The sequence below is a fragment of the Xiphias gladius genome, chromosome 13, assembly GCF_016859285.1.
Source record: "Xiphias gladius isolate SHS-SW01 ecotype Sanya breed wild chromosome 13, ASM1685928v1, whole genome shotgun sequence".
In the NCBI taxonomy this organism is placed as follows: Eukaryota; Metazoa; Chordata; class Actinopteri; order Istiophoriformes; family Xiphiidae; genus Xiphias; species Xiphias gladius.
Genome location: NC_053412.1, coordinates 9,004,026 through 9,021,265, shown reverse-complemented (window position 1 = coordinate 9,021,265; position 17,240 = coordinate 9,004,026). Strand labels below are relative to the sequence as shown.

General features: G+C 41.9%; 1 protein-coding gene and 1 long non-coding RNA gene across 3 annotated transcripts in view; one reads left to right on the top strand and one right to left on the bottom strand.

Moving 5' to 3' along the window:
* Positions 1-3,001: 3,001 nt before the first annotated feature.
* The window catches only part of LOC120797946 (rho GTPase-activating protein 6-like), a 78,574-nt gene continuing 64,335 nt past the window's right edge, over positions 3,002-17,240 (bottom strand). Inside the window, exons 4-15 of one of the 2 annotated variants that reach the window (XM_040141777.1) lie at positions 17,060-17,131; positions 13,844-13,992; positions 13,530-13,658; positions 13,228-13,423; positions 13,056-13,111; positions 10,690-10,840; positions 10,410-10,558; positions 6,916-7,095; positions 5,432-5,523; positions 5,084-5,337; positions 4,780-4,851; positions 3,002-4,230 (exon numbers count right to left, since the gene is read on the bottom strand). In XM_040141777.1, the coding sequence (XP_039997711.1) occupies positions 3,638-4,230; positions 4,780-4,851; positions 5,084-5,337; positions 5,432-5,523; positions 6,916-7,095; positions 10,410-10,558; positions 10,690-10,840; positions 13,056-13,111; positions 13,228-13,423; positions 13,530-13,658; positions 13,844-13,992; positions 17,060-17,131 (2,093 nt within the window). In that variant the 3' untranslated portion in view covers positions 3,002-3,637. The remainder of the gene's footprint in view (positions 4,231-4,779; positions 4,852-5,083; positions 5,338-5,431; positions 5,524-6,915; positions 7,096-10,409; positions 10,559-10,689; positions 10,841-13,055; positions 13,112-13,227; positions 13,424-13,529; positions 13,659-13,843; positions 13,993-17,059; positions 17,132-17,240) is intronic. The other variant, XM_040141778.1, reaches the window with a different exon arrangement.
* Positions 4,615-5,592, top strand: LOC120797948. Its single transcript, XR_005708599.1, has 2 exons — positions 4,615-4,712; positions 5,099-5,592. It is a non-coding gene; the product is annotated as an uncharacterized LOC120797948 (long non-coding RNA).

The following is a 17,240-nucleotide window of genomic DNA, read 5'->3' as shown; positions in this document are numbered from 1 at the left end:
TGCCTCTATTCTTTGCACCCCTACGCACACAGACATGTATTTTTCAGGTGTAATAAGGGGCTTTTGCACCACAGCCCAACTACGGTACCTCACTCCGATAAGTTTTTGAGGGAGAGACAGTAACTGCCTGCTCATGCCTCACTTTGACATTTACAGTCGAGTGACTCAGAGTTGCCTTTTTTCTGTTTTACCTTGCACCTCGGGCCAGAGGCACAGCCATCCAGGTTAAGGGGCGTGTGGATGACATCTTTTGGGCTCATGCTGCTTTAGTCACTGTTCTGCAGACTGGTTTAGGAGTTGTCACTTCTGATTCTTAACCTTCTATCTCCTACCTCCTAACTTTCAGCAGTCCCTATATTTTGCTTTGAGCTCACTGTGAAGTCAGGAGCTGACAAAACAATGAAGACAAGACACGCATACAGACACGCAAGTGTAACTCAGATTTTCAACATTGAAGACTTCTTTGTAATATACAACCTTGTGTCTCTCCTCAGTTTGGAAAGAAAAATTGACTTTGCCTGCAAATATTTTTCAAAATGAAAAATATCTCTTCAGTGCATTGTGAGGTATCTTTAAAACTGTGAAAAGTAATGTTCAATTTATCTTCTATGAAAGCAAAAACTTGATCAGTTAGTGTTCTCTGGGTGAGTCGGGGAGTAAGCTAGAGAGCTCTGTGAGTCTTTGAGTGGACCACTAAAGGGAAAAATTACACCGCAGTAACGACATGCAACACAGACAATAATGGTAAGCCACCGGCTAGAGTCCCAGCTTTCCCCGAAACTTCTTTGCCGGAGCTTTGCATCGCAGGCAGACACACCCAGGACTTGTGGAATTCGGGGCTCTTTTGGGATCTTAAAAAAGAACCAAATATGTGACCTTTGGACTTAAGCAATGGTGTGATGTGGCCTTGCAGAAAATATAAACATGTGGCTACAGGTCTTCATATATGTACATTTAGGGGGGACATGAAATAGCCAACAAAAACTGTAAATCATTGTCATTACCCTCTGTTACTGTCCTTGTACACCAGCCATTCTCCGCTGCTGCGATATGTCTAATTTGATATAACAATATATGAAACTCTAGTACACAAAATGGTATTATATTGTATAATTTCCAGTGACACATTATGACATAATATTCATATACAGTACTGTATATGATATGTTTCATATAACATACTGCATACTATATATTTACATACAGTACTATGACATAATGCACTGGAATGTACGATATTCTGTAGTGTACAAATAATAAATGATTATATCAAGAAATATTGTACTATCACATCCCTTTAACTGACATTTGTTTTATTTGACATTTTATGCTGTGACACACTCCTTTGTTTCCAACCAGCGCCTGCCGTCATCATAAAGCACTGACTCCAACAGCAGGTGTAAACTTTATCATATTTAATTCCATAGTAGCATACTGATGATGACACACGGTACAAAAGCAATATACCAGATATTCCATTACAACTTGGACCCAGTAAACCCCACCAAAATATCAACAAAAAAACACCATAGCACAAAGTTGTCGACGAGACAAACGTGACCTTGGTTTGGGGAGACAAAGCTAGGACCGTTAGGATTATTTGCTCCTTTTTTCTTCTTTTTTTCTTCTTGAATAAAAATTGTTATATTGTATTTATATTTTACAACACTCAACAAAAAACAGAAACAATGTAATACAAAAAAATTCACAATATGAACCTTGAGCTATGCATGGAGAATCCTTTAAGAGTGAGACCTATGGCACGTTTTATTTCCTCACACAGATTTTTACATTTTCACAAAAGGTGCTTTTAATCACAAGCTTTGATTCTAATTTGAGCACAAATGGGGAGCAGCAGCACGCTGATGCAGATGGTCCGACAATAGATGGCGCCACAACCCTAACCACGATCCTTCCACTTCTTGCACTTGTGAGGCTCTCTTCCATTGTCTCCTCAAAGTAACTTACAAGTGACAAGAAAAAATAAAGGACAACATCAGAAGATGTCAAGTTAATTACAGTGTGTTTCCAGATTCGATACTGAAGTAGCGTCAAACGAGCAAATATTAAACCACAACTTGAGAAAATGTGAAATATTTGCCAGCAAATACCCACGTGACTGTGACATTTGAGAGGATTTGGACAGGTTGCTTGTGGTCGTGCAGAACGTAGATTTCCACCTGGATTTGTAGCAACACTGCATTTGGAGTGATGAGGAAACTTTCTGTCTTTTTAAGCACCTCAGATGGTTCACTGCTGGATCATTTACATTTCTTTTCTGAATTTAAGTGACTCCTAGAAAAATGAATCAAGCCCTTTGGACGGGTAATGAGAATACACCCAGTTGGAATATTCAGTCTAGCACGAGAGGTATAATGAAATTGATCGGTCAGAGTGTCATTCACAGAAATGCACTACTGTTAATGTTACGTTACGAGCATCTTGATTTAGTCATTTTATAAATAGCTGGAAATCCCCACACCAACGTGATAATGAAATCTTTGCGTGTGTCTCAAAATGAGCCTCCTTACTCCTTTACATTTACGCTGAAACTCCTGACAAACACCTACCAATGTCACAAGCTCTTGAGTCTCCTTAGAAATGAACAGCTGGATGAAATGAACACAACTGTACGATAAATATCCTAAAGTTAAAAAAAAAACAAAAAAACTTTGGCACATTGTTCCTGCAGTGCAGCAGGTGGCAAGAGCACATATAAGCAAACATAGAGCCAAGTGCTTTATAATTAGGTCTAAGCATTTCGCCATAAGTGAAGCATTTTACATTCAACATTAAAGACAGAAAACAGCAGTCTGACAAACACCAACATTTAGACTGCCTGTTAAAGGCCTGACTTATTTTTTAGGTAGATTGGCAAATTATATACTTTACATGTCAATTTACATATATATCGTATAAGTATGTTTGTCAACAGTTCACACACATATATATATATATATATATATATATATATATATATATATATATATATACATACATATATGCAGTCAAACAGAATCTGTCACTGAAAAGTATCGCACACAAAAAGTCTTCATTTAGCAGCAATTACTAATGCGTACGTCTTAGTGTGTTATTGTGAAACTTTAAAAGAAAAATTCAAAAATGATGACATTAGAAATATAACAAACTAAACAAATGGTGCTTTCCTATTGTTCTTAATTGAGATATGAAGACTGAACTCTCTCAGAATAGAAAATGTGGTCATGGTAATATTCTGAAGAGGTGTGAAAGAATAGTTTTTTGAGGTATTTCTGGTGGGCATTTTTTAATGCTCCCAACTCAATGGTCATTATGGACAAAACATAGGGGCTAGGAACAGAAGTAATTTTTGAACATCTATACAAAACATGAAATACTAGTGGCTCTTGGACGTAAAAGTCTATAAGGCAGCAGCTGCACACGTAAACAACAACGCCATGGCGCTAAAATGCAAGAGAAGCATAGAAGGTTCATGGAAAGGATGAAATCCATGGATGAATGGGTGAAAGGCAGGCCAAGAGAAAATATGAGGGTAAGGATGAGGACTGATTGTCAATAGGAGGGGGTTGATTATGCCATTGGTTGGCTCGCAGAGCAGAATCTCTACAGAGATTAAGCTCAAATTCATGGTCTGAGATCACACCAGTGTTTCAGGCAATGTGTCAGCATTGTCCGAGGACAGCAGTTGCCAGATCTGCCACCGGTCCCTCTGCCAGTCCTGCCACTCCGGGCTCTGCGGCAGCATTTGGGCCTCTGTCGTTGAGGCCGAGTTACTCTGCGCCGCACTCGGCCTCCCGTGCTGCAGAGGGGGCCGCTGAGCCGCTGCAGGCTGAGGTGAACTTTGCGAGCTAGCCAGCCGATGTTGGGCGTCATAAGGGGGTGGAGAGCGGCCGTCGTTAAGCAGAGCGGGGCCACTATCACCAGTGTTCGCCCCGCCTTGAGGTCTGGAGGTCAGGTTAATTCCGTGTCCGCTTGCTCGCTGGAGGCCCTGCGTGCTGTTGAGGTGGGACGTCACAGAGGGGTTGATGTTTATCTGCAGGCGTGGCCGGCCTTTCCCTACATGAGGGCTAGTGCACACCCTGGTGACTGGGGGGTGGGGTCTGCACTCAGTGACGCCGGGCGCTGTCTGAGTCCGTTGTAGCGTTGCCAGGTGCCTGCCATCGCCATGGAGTCCGTCAAGACCTTCCTGTGAGCTGCGCGAGCTTCCCTCTGACATGTTTCCATGGGAACCTAGGAAGAGAACATCAGCTACATCAGTGAAATTAATCAGGGCTCAACGAATTAACAAGGGATAAACACAACTTTTATTAACAACACTTTTGGCAGGTCTTGCATAAAGACAGAAACAAATAAAAACACAACTCCTGATTGATTTTTTTTTTGTTCCTTTTCAATGAAGGGATACTTAATTACAATTTTCTGCAGAATTTGGTAATTGTGCAGACAACAAACTTTTTTTGTACACCCCGGTGCTTTATTCATAAAATGTCGATCGCTAAACTTGTGCAGCTTTTCATTCCGGTATCAAAGTACTGCTGGTTTTCTGTCCTCCCAGCTAGTTAATCAGTTGAATGCATTCACCTGGCAGCCCAGGTGTAAATTAGCAGCCAATTAGATGACTAATAAAGTCCATAAAAACCAGCAGGTCTCTGGTGTCTGATGACCAGAGATGAAAATCGCAGAACAAACTGATTTCAAAGCCATGTCTGATGGTTAGTAACACATATACTGCTCTGGTTCATTAAGTACTAGGACCTGAAATGAGTGAGAATTGTTTACCTGTGTATGGTTGGTCCTTGAGTGTTGGTTTCAGAGTACTGTGCCACGTCCCCCAAATGTTAGCATGCTCCTCTGGTATAGTGTGTGAAGGAAGAAAAAGAAGTCAAATTTCTTTTCGTGTTCAGTCAAACAGTAAACAAAAGCACATGGAGTACAAACTGACTTGGTCTCAGTATTTCTTTTACATACGACCCAGAACGATACAGACACTGAAAACTGAGAGAAAATTATGTCCTTAGTGTGAATTCAGATCCTAAATACAGTGTATTTCTGATGTTAAAATCTATTGATCACTGAGGTTCACCTTTGGTTCCCCAAGTGTCAGCTGCTCCAGGCTCTCTGCTCCAGCCAGGCACCTGCCCCACCAGAGTGTACTGCTCTGGGACACGGAAGAGCTGCTCGCTGCCTGGGCTCCCTGGTTCCCCTCTCCGCTCACTCAGGACCGGAGAGTTGTTGTCATACGGGGACACCTCGCCACTGGACGCCTTGTTGGAGTCGCTGGAGGAACGGCGCTCGCTCAGGGTGAAGGGCTCCTCTGACTGCAGCAGGTCGGGACTCCTGTGGGGGGGAAAAAAAAAAAAGTTTGGATGACAAGGAGAAGAGAGGAACGAGAGACACGAGACCACATGCTGTTTGTGTGCGTGTAACTCACTGTGACGCTTTTCTCCTCAGAAGGTAGTCCACCACATCTGGATCAGTCTCCAACAGACTCATCAACACCTCATTTTGCAGATCAGGAGAAACCTACAACAACAAAAACAACAGCAACAACAACTTGACTAAAATCAATAAAGAACTTTTGTTCTATTTTAAGTTTTAATGCTTACTCTGATGCTTATTTTAGATTAAACCATAGACTATACAACTTTACAAGCTGGAAATACACAAATCTTTTGCCCTGAGTTAGCATTTATCTTCCAAATAGAGGAATGTTTTTAATTCTATTAACTTGCATTACATGGACCTCACCATGTGACATTAAAGTGTACTTTATTGCTAGTAAATAAAACTCCACCTGTTCCTTCTAATAAAAACAAGAATCCCGCTTGGCCATTATAAAACTTGGATCTCATTCAGCATTTCTTTCTAACATATTCCGATTTTATTAAAAGATCTCACTTTTTGCCCATTTCTCCTTTTTAGAAGGGAAGGGAGGTTTCCTGCTTGTTCAAGGGCCAATGTGTGAATACAGTAGGAGCAAACAATGAGAAAGCTGAATGTCTCTTATCTGTCTTGTCTGTTTGTCTGATCTTCAGGTAATTAGCTGAAATGTATGCTCATCAAGCGTGGATTATAATGACGAACACTGCCCGAACGCATGAAAGGACGATTCTCATCCTCAAATGCTTTGAACGTAAAATTTGCCAGGTCTTTAACAAATTCAGACATAAGCAGGTTACGTAACAACTTTCAGAAGTCATTCATAGAACTTGAGCTGCCTACAAATCTGTTTTTACTCACCGAGAATGAGCAACTCAGTCCCAATTCACTATATGCGATTAATAGCTCTTCATTGGCTTACTGCAGGAATGTAAGCCTCGGGGGAACAGCGGTGGCAGATTACAAAACATTGCGGTTTAAGGTTTCAGACCTGAAATGACCTGAAATGCCTGTATGTGCTGTTTTGCGAATCCCAGGAGCAGAAAGGAACAAAAGCAAACTGATGAGGCGGCAATCTGTGCGAAATCGTGACCTCTTCTGACACCGCATGGAGGATTTCATGCCTGAATCTTCTGCTTTCATTTTGAAAAAAAACAAGTTCAAGTATGTGGATGACTGGTTTATGATGTTATTGACAGCTATTTGGCAAGATTTTACTTTCCTGTTATCTTTCCCTCTCTTTATTTTCTTTTACTTTTCCCGCCTTTCGTTATTCTGTTTGTTTCTATCTCTTCTTTCTCTCTGTCAACTAACCCAGGCAGAGCTCTGTTTTTATTAACTAAGACAAAACTATTCTGTGTTAAGCCAGGAGGTATTGTCTTACTTTAAGTCTACTCAGGAATGTAAGAGGGAAAGTCTGCAAGCAAATGTGAGACTGTGTGTGTGTGTCTCCTTGAGGGGTAAAAGAATGAAAGGAGGGAGTGAGGTGGGATGAAGTGAGATGAAAGTTATAAACACACAAGCTCAGTGACTGACCATGAAGAGGGTTTGGAAGCTGGCGATCATTCTTTGCAGCACGGCGATGACGGCTGTGCTTTCCTCGGCTCTGGCCGAGCTCTGGACGCTGAACTCTTTGTCTGAGCTCTTCTGCTTGTGGAGCAGGTTAGGGCCAAAGATGGTGGCCAGGTTTAAAGACGTCATCTTGTTGCCTGTGATCTGCAATCGGGGGAAACAAACAGCTTGGATTCAGACACACAAAAGTACAGCATTGTTACTTTCTCCATGGCTCCAACTGAGACTGACTCCTCCACCACTCAGGAGGCCTTAATGACTAAAGACCCACCCGTGTTTTAAGTGATTAAATAAGCCACCAGAATTAATTTTCAAAATAAAAGCATATTTATGAAAAGAAAAGTGCAAAACACGGCCAGAAAAAAAAAAAAAATACGGAAAGGCATGTGACCGCTATATCATCATGACAGTATTTCGTAACCGATGAGACTGCTGAATGAAGGATTTCTCGAACGGGCAGAATGGTGAAATGAGAATGGGGGGAGAGAGGGCGGAGCTGATCAGACGATGGTGCTAGATGTGTGTGCAGTCTCAGTGATGGGCCCACCCCCTCACAAAAATTAAGGTCCAGGGGAAACATTTAAATCCTACCTATAGTTTACATTCAGTTTACAAAGAATTTTGCAGGTGATGTAATTACCAGTCTCAGTATTTAGCAAAACTGTTTCATCGCCAGAAGAACAACACTGGTGCATCTTTATAAGTTTGCCCTTCACCTTTGCACATAGAGCCTGCATTGTTGAAGAAATCAAGAATTGTTTTCCTCCCTTAAGAGGAGAAAAATTATTTAACTTTAAGTGTCACGGAAATGACATCACTGTATTTTGCTGCGATTACAGTCTTTGGAAACACTTCCTCTCATCCCTCCTGACTCTTATCTCCCATTTCTCCTCCAGTTCCCACTTAACATCTGCAGCCCCCATCCAATCTTCCATGTTGATTTCCTCGCCTCTACCTTCCACCATCTGTATCTCGTCACGTTCCCCCCTCTGTGTTTTTGTCCCTTTGAGCAATAGATGGATAAAGGGTGGCATAATGGGGTTTGTTAACCCTGAAAGTGTTGGAGTGTGCAACAGCCACCTCTGTTTTCACTGGGGCTGGGTAATGATGTACATTCTGTGACACAATTGCCATCTAAAGTTACAAGCCCTTCAAAGCTTGGATGACTCTTCTAATGATGAATTTATTTTTCTGCTTCTTTGCCGTTTTCCTCCCTTTCCACTCCCAATCCCCAAGGAGAGATGGGAGCCACAAGAAGCCAAAGGAACTGATGTGTTGTTCCAGGCTGAGTGTGAAACATTCCAACTTCCTGTCACGATCTCAGAGACAGATACTGGAGCCACGAAGTCGTGAAGGGGAAAACACACACACACATCAGTGTTTAAGTCCACTCTCACACGTATACACACAGAGACAACAAAACAGACTTCACACTGCGCACACAAGCCAAAACGCAATCCATGCTTCTCTTTATCACATACAGTAAACACTTGATCAACACACACACAGTCCCTCGCACAAAGTGGTGAGATTCGCACCCACGCACATGCAGAGACACTAAAACCGAAAGTTTCTCTGCGAAAACACACAAACACACATGCCCGAGTCCACGGTTTGGGAATTAAAGAGGGCTAAAGGGCTTGTGAGACTGAGAAAGAAGAGATCATCTAAACCATGAAGAGTCTTGATAACAGATTATGATGTCACTTCCTCTGTCCCGACGTCAACTCCCATCATGGCTGCTACCAAAGGATCAAAATCCACATTTTCTATTTCACTCTGGGCTGGTTTCACCATTTATTAAGCCATTTTAATGTCTTCAGCAGACTGAAGAGAGCACATTTGACATTACACTTAATTGTATGAAGATACAATTTAGATGGTAACATCATTAACTTTGTATATTATATTTAGGGACAGAATGGGATTTTATTTGAAACGAGTTCCGTCAGCTAAGAATTGATCACTATAACCTAGTTCTGACTGAAAAATAGTGTGTCCAACTTGCATTTATACACAACTAAAAACAGTAACATAGGTTTCCCTAAAAAGGAAAATTAGTAATCATATGGTTTTGCTACAAGGATTTATAGTAAATCTGTGGTACCCAATGGTGATATTTAGTGACCTAGTTGCACTTTTTGATCTATTATGGCAGTGGTTCTCAAACTTTTTCTCGCTACCCCCCCCCTCAGAAGCTGAAAAACTACTGAATTTTACAAATGTGATTTGTTGAACACCTCATTGAAAAACTACAGGCATCAATGTACTGTTACAACAGCCTCCACTCTGATGGGAAAGCTTTGTAAAAGATTGTGGAACCTGGCTGCAGGTATTTGCTCCGATTCAGCCACAATAGCAACAGTGAGGTTTTGCACTCATTTTGGGGGATACGGCCTGGCTAGCAGTCTGTGGTCCAGTTCATACAAAAGGTGTTGGATGTGGCTGAGGCCATGGCTCGGTCAAGTTCTTCTTTTCTTTTATTAACTTCTTTTATGAACCTCACTTTGTGCATGGAGCTATTGTCATGTTGAAACAGGAAAGTGCCTTCCCTAGTTGTTCCCATAAAGTTGTAGCCTGTAGCATTGTGATTGAGATATATTGGAAGTAAGGGGCCCAGAACCAACCATGAAAAACAGCCCCTGACCAAAAGTATGTGGATTTTTGGCCATATAGTGTATCTTACAAAGGGAAGTCCTGACCTTCATCATGGGGACCACTGTCTTGGGAAATCCATAGTAAAATCAACTGTATTACATTTCAGTGTTGACCCACAGTTTTATTGTGATTATATCCTTTCAAAATTTGTTTTGGATTACATTCGTTCTGAGCAGCACCAGAGAATATTTTGAAGTTAAATACCCTAATACAAGCTAGCCCTGTTTCTTGAGGAAGGCAGACAAACATTTACTATGACTAGATTTACCCACGTTAAGGAATGTGTTCTCTGGTCTTTAGACTAGTTGTTTCCTCATACATTTTACAGCCAGAAGCAGTTGAAAAGCTGAGTTGTCACCCCAGGCTACCAGAGTGCAGATTTGAAGTAAATGCAGCCATTCACATCATGAAGGATGTGATAATCAATGCAAGACTGTTTAGCAATCTTACTTCAACACTCGTGCTGTTTCAGGCCTGACAGGCAAAGAGAAATATGTCCATATATCAACCGCACAAACTGATTCCAATCACTTCTTTGGTAATTTCCTCCCAATGAGGTGGAAACAGAAGGCAAACAGGATGTTAGGAAACTTCCCATAAGCTGTTAGCACATGTTGCACGCGACTAAAAGCAACTACATTTGGATGTTTTGGACATGGTTGTCTCCCCCCATGTCTGTTTTGTTTGCTACTTAATTAATGGATTTAATGAAGGACTTTTAAAAAGTTTAATTTCCTAATTTGATAACAATTCCTAGGAATTAATCATTCCTAATTAATTTCGCAAAAACTTGCGCTCACCTCCTGTCCGTCTTTGTCCTGCTGGTCGTGGGCGTGATCGGCCACGGTGGACAGAAACTGCAGAAGGCGATGAAGCGTGTCACTGTTGCATGCTGGGAGCAGGTAGACCAGTAGCTGAGCTACATTCTGCTGCTCATCTGGGTCCAACACTGCAACACAGATTAGGATGGACTGTGTGAGGGAGAGACAATGTAGAAAAGAGAAAAGGAGGAAGAAATAAAAGGAGAAAGGAGGATCACGGTCAGGCAGAGAAGAGGAAGATAGGGATGGTGAAGCTCACATGTGGTGTTGATGAAGGCCGTGTAGAGCTCCTTGGTCAGGAGAGGGTCGGGCATATCCCTGAGGAACTCCTTCAGCAGAGCAGCCACATCATGAACACTGTGCTCCTCATCCAGCTGGACATCAACGCCACGATCAAACTCCTCACGTAGCTGAAGGAGGGACAAAAAGAAGAGAGAGGACGAAGAAGAAAGAGAGGAAGAAGGGGGATTCAGAAACATCCTCTGCACATAACAATGGACATTATATTCTAAGTAGCCCACACTCCCACACACGCTCACTTCCTGTTGGTCCTCTAAGGGACCTGGTAGACTCTCAGTTCAAACTAGTTTTACCAGCAAGGATTCTAATCTCTGCCATCTGACCTTTGGATGACTGCCAGAAAAAGAGAAAGTCTATTGTCGGCCATGATGATGGATACACATGGGTCGTCTGGATGCAGCATATACTCGTTTCCACATAAGCTGACAATTGTGGCAAATGCATAAATGTAACATTGGACTGTATCAACGCATGACCATCAGAGGGTTGCAAAATGGATATTTATACTTGTCGCACATAATATACAGATGTGTGAATACAAACTGTTTCATTTAGGGAGTCTATAATAAAGAAGAGGCATTATAAATGTTTGCGGAGGTAGAGCGGTCCATCCCACCACAGTAAAAACATTACTTTTATATTTATTGTAACCCAATCATGGAGTGAGTGTGAGTGGTTAAAAACAAATGTTAATTCTTAGAGAGTCATTTGGTCTCCATTCTTTTAAATGTTGGTCTGCGTGTTCCCACATAGTGACGCTGAAAACACGACTGTATTTTATAAGTCACATTCAGCAGATCAATCTATTCAAAAGAACAAAGACACATTTTACTGACTAACCAGAACCAGAGCATGTAAGAAAGTCTCTGAATGCCTCCTCAGAGAAGTAAACGGCAAACAAAACACTGCCTTTCATAACCACAACAACTTTTCGTGAGTGATTGTGCTGACAGCCGAGTTGAACTTTAAATGTAAAAAGATTTAAAAAACCAAAAAAGGGGGGAGGAAAAGTGTGTCTTCAAAAGCCTTTCTGCAACAGGCTGTATAAACTGAACTCACGCACTAAGATATGCAAACATTTTTTATTTCAATGATTTTATGATTATATTTTTCTTAACTGTTACACCAGCTGCCGTTTCTGAAACCACAAACAGAAGTGATGTGGCTCTTTCTGTAGCAGATTTCTGAAACAGTCATCTGTTCAAAATCATGTTTATCAGCAATTCTCGGAAAAGTCATTAAGGCTGAAGCTGATGAAATATTGCATTGTATATTATAAAGTATCCTTTTCTGAGCTTTTAAAGAGGGACCGGGTTCTCAAGGACCCCACACAGAAGATTAGGGTCACGGTATATATAATGGTGGAGGTTAGACACACTTTTTTTTCAAATGAGGTGGCACACCTCCTCTATTATAAAGGAAAACCCTGGACATCTACCTGAAGGTCAAACAAATCTGCTTGTGCCTGTTGGTGAATGAGTAACCTCCCGTCCCTCAATAACCAGTAAGTGTCTCTAGTACTCTGGAACTGCTACGAGTGAAATTGAGTATTTATAAAAACATGCAACAGAAAGGATTATGTAAAAATTACGCTACCCACATTGATTGAACCATAAAGCTTAACCTCATTTATGTATTCTTTTACTGTTTATCCACTGGATTCAAAGGCAACAGATAATGAAAGGTGTAGGAGTAGGCAGAATAACTTTTTGAATTATATTGTGTATTGAGCTGGTACGAATATATTTGCTTGAATAACAAATACAGCATTAGGGCCAGCTCTGTTGGATTACTGTGCGTGCATTTCTCAGGAATATTCAAGAAATGCGTCTTTGTACATGTGAGTTGTTGTTGGCTGTTGAATTGAAGACTATTTCCATTAATGAGGTGGCAAATGCAACAGAAGAAGCTTCAGAGGCATGAACGGCACATTTTGGTGCAATGTGTTGGTTATCACCCAATTTATTCTTAGAGAGGAGGTTTTGTTTGTTGCTTTCCGTTGTTGGAAAAGAATGTGGGAGGAGCATTTCGCACAAGTAATTTCACTTTCTGCAAAACAGGCCTTTGAATTGTGGTGGGGAAACTTGGAACGGTGCCTTGTGGCCTATCTGTGGATAAAAATGATGAATCATGACATCATGCTCCCACACAAGCCACAAGGGATCACTAAAGGGGGTCCGAATATGCAAATGATGTCAGTCGTGTGCTGTGGCCCTCCCAGCCACTAGATCTCAACCCAGTTAAGCACTTATGGGAGAGTTTGGACGGTGCTCTCCACCGCCATCCATCAAAACACCAAACGATGGAATACCCAAGAGCACTCACTTGACGGACTCTCTTCTTGGAGCTGCCCACTCTAAAGATCCCCACAGTCTGCAAACCTGAGTGGAGAAGGACAAGAAATCTGTCTGTAGCACCTGTCATTGTAGTAACAGATGACAGATTAAGGGGCTTGATGTACTTATATGATGGCTACAGTGGTAAAGTAGCTACTCACCATATTTCTCGATGTGCTGACAGCAGCTGTCGACCACCCGGGGCACCTGACGGTAGATGGGATTTAGACTCAGCCTTTTGTCCCGGTGCTTCTCCTTTTTACTCGGCGTTTCGGCCGGCAGAGAGAGCTGCAGCGCCTCGAGCAGGCGCGACTGGTTGTCGTCCAGGTCAGTGATGGAGTCCACTGACATGCCTCCCTGGAGGACAATGTGTTGCATTTGATTCAAACCAAGTCAAGTGAATAAAACACCTGCTCCTTGCCATGTAGTTCAGAATGCAATGAATTCTACCATCTTGTCTCACCCTCCTGCGTGCTCGTGGTGCAGCTTCAGGGGTGTTGGGTGATGTTGACTCATTGGCTGTCTCTGATGTAGAACTCAGTGAGGAGTTACTGCTGGATAACTCCTTATTGGATGGCCGCTTGGTGGCAAACTGCAGGACGCATGATCCAAGAGTTAAATTTGGCTTTTTCTTCATACAGTACAAATGGGATAATGGGATGCCTTTTTCTATATAGTCCAGACTAATAATATTTGTCCCTAAAATTTAAAATGAAAACAGAATTATCTCAACACAGGGACAAGCATGTAAATGAATTAACAGATTAATCTGTAGACCTGTAAAATAGAAGAGACAAGGTCAGAGGAGTCCTTGTGCTCCTCGCGCTGTGGAGGGTCCTGACGATAGCCATCCTGACGCTGCCTGTGTGTTCTGTCATTAGCGATGACCTGGGAGAGCGGTATACTGAAGGCCTGGGGTATGCATTCTGTAAGAAAGAGGGGGTAATGTTGGGAAAAGAAGGTGAGGAAAGAGAGATGGAAGAAGGAGAACATCAAGGTGGAAAGACAGAGGGGGCAGGAAAAGAAAGGGATGAGACCATGAAGAGGAAATGAGGAAGTTGAATAAAACATTATTCCCAGTGAAAAATGACCAACAAAAGCACAAAAGTGGCTGCAAGAAGAGGAGAAATAAAAGAAGAAGAAAGGTCTATTAGAAGCATCAAAAAAGCTGTGAACCTCAAAAAGGAGCTTCAAACACATCTCCAATTAAACTCTTTATAACATCTGTTGGAGCTTGCATTTTAGATGCCATTAAAGCATCACAACACAGGTTTACTATGTCAGTTAAAACTCTTATAGCACAACTACTAAAGCTGTTTTCCAAAATAAGACATCACAGAGAGAACGATGGAAAAAAATCTGGCTACGACAGACCACTAATTCTAGCGCTGACCAAAATTAAACAACTTGGATGACGCTCACTCACAAGCGATGTCATGTTCTCTCTAAGTAAGTCATTTTTTAGAAGCCGCTCATCACCGACACATGTTGATCGCCGCTAGCATGTAGTCTGCCTTATGCCTTTTTTCCATTTTCCCTAATTTTAAAGTATGATGGGACGCGGAATGGAGTTTGTTTTGGCAAAAAGTTGCAAGAGGCGTTTATACAATTAAGTGAAACAAAACTATAGCTATTAACTTGGGGCTTGTTTGTGATGCAAATTGGTGTTTGAGTGCTGAAATGCAAGCACGTGGGGACATGCACAGGACTCACTACAGGGAGAAATGATGTCAGACAGGGCCATCACAGGCTATATATTCCATTATACAGAATCCCAAAGCCTGGGCCAACAGCTGAGAAAAAAACAGTCCAGCTGTTCGGCGCATGTGTGTCTGAGTGTAGAAGAGAGGCAAAGGAGGACAGAGAGAGAGAGAAAGCAAAATGCATTCCACAACCACAAGTGCTGGGATGTGGGTTGCGAACAACAAAACCACTAACACTGTGACACAACGAGTTTGCTCTGCAGCCGCACACAGTTAAAAGGGCTTATGTAACCCGCCCGTATACGCAATCTGGATCGCATAATGTACGGGGCTTTGCCAACGTAATGCACAGCTCTTCGCAGTGTGTCCAAAGCCAGACCACATTTATCAAGCCATGTCAGATTTTCATAAATCTACGTTTTCCGGCCCTACAGCATCTTAGATCTCGGTTTTCAGCACTCTTTTTTTTTTTTATTTCTTATTCATGTCCATGTAGTGTGTTTGGATTAGCTGGACGTGTTCTCAATCCATTCAGAAAGTATCTCAGAGCCTCGGGAAAGTTATAAATAACATGAAACCTTTGTTTTGATGTGCACAGATGGGTGTAGTTTGCCTCATAAGACAATACAGCGCAAATGCCAAAATCTATTTAAAAGACCAATTAGTAAATCTTTGCTTCGACTGACAACCTGATTGATACTATCTAAGGGAAAAACTCACCCTTAAGGTACTCAAAGCAGATTGGAACAGCTATTAAACCTTATTTGCAAATATAGTTTATATAGTTTCTGAGGTCTGGTCACAACACATGCACAACACATGCACATGCTGTGGCTGCATCAAAGAAGGCAGCATTTTCCTGCAGGCTGAACCCGCTTTAGAGTGAAACGCAGGCCCGGTATTCAGGGACTCCCGGAGAAAATTAAACTTTGAATCCATTCGGCAGTTTAGACCACAGGTACGTCTGAGGCATCTGGGCTCTGGAGGGGTAGAGCCAGGCATGTAGTGGAGGGAAAACCCACCCACACTCAGTTTGTACTCGCAGTTTCACCCCGACACAAACCTTACGTAACTCGAAGTACGTGTCCTCAAATGGATTTTTTTCTCATCAACTGCAGGCCACACCTGTCACCAACAATGGTTGGTTATAATTGGCCAAAGCATGTGCATTACTTTCAACCACACAGCTGTGACACAGCATCACCATGCCAATATAAAAAAACTCAGAGCCTGACAGCTGTTTCTTCCACTTGTTGAAGCGGTAAATTAAGGCTCTGACATAGCTCTGAAAAAAATTCCATTTAATAGCATATAAATATTTTATACATGCTGCAAATTGTCTGTCTTATATGATTTCTCGACACTATGGTTGTTTTTGCCTACTTGGCACAGTCAACTTTTCACATCTGCTGCAAAAGGTCGCATGGACTGTCTTATTGAATGCTGTGGCAGGCTAAAGATGCAAACTGTCATCACTTCCCATGATGCAACTGGACAGCATCTTTCATTCCTGGTAAACAGTCGTGTCTTTCAAACTCCACACTTCCATTTTGTAACACAGGCTTTCTGTTACGGATTTGTAGAGTTCAAGCTTAGATAACCCTAATAAAATCACTGTGCCTTAACCACCTGTAGCGGCAGATGGCTACGTATGTGCACTCTGGGAAAAAAAAAGTCCCAGAGCATAATTAAGTTTGTGCATATTATGATAGTATGAAAAACAACTAAATCCAGAGTATCACATCCACGGCAGATGCTATTACTTACTAATTCTTACTTGAGAACATAGCAAGCTATGCAAGAATCGGCACTGGTTTCAGCTTGGCGGACTCTCACAAACGATTGGATGTGTGGTTGTATTTATGGTAAACAAAATCTGGGAGTCAGCACCCACAATCTCACAAATGACAAGAGAAGCCCATTTTATTTTTATCTCTTGCCCCTCTCTCCATCTGGGCTCCTTTTTGACTAAGATCCTCTATGCTTTCTGCCAAATATGCTTTCCTTAGTGCAGCAGAGTGGCTGCTTCTCAGGGCCCAATCCCCTTACAAGGAGTCCCTCCACTTAAGCTAAATATAAACTGTCGAAGCCCAGTAAACAAAAACTATGTTTTTATAACCTTGCTGTTCACCTGCCTGTGGGGCGGAGGCCACAGACTGGCCCTCTGCATTACTCGCAGAACAGTGAGATGTTAGAGTTGTGACAAAGAGAGACTGAAAGAGAAGAGAGAGAGAGAAAACCCTGTGAACTGGCAACATATCAGAATACATGTTAAAAGAACTTGGCGTACCTTTGTCTTTACTCTTCTCTTTTGCTAGAGAGTCCAACTTCCTCCTGAGGGACTTTTTCCTCTTCTGTCCATCTGTGCCGGAAAAAAAACAAGAAAAATAAATGATGTGAAACAAACAGTCTCCATTACTGCCACATCTTATCTCACTTATCTAATAAGCTTATAACAGGAATGCAGGCAT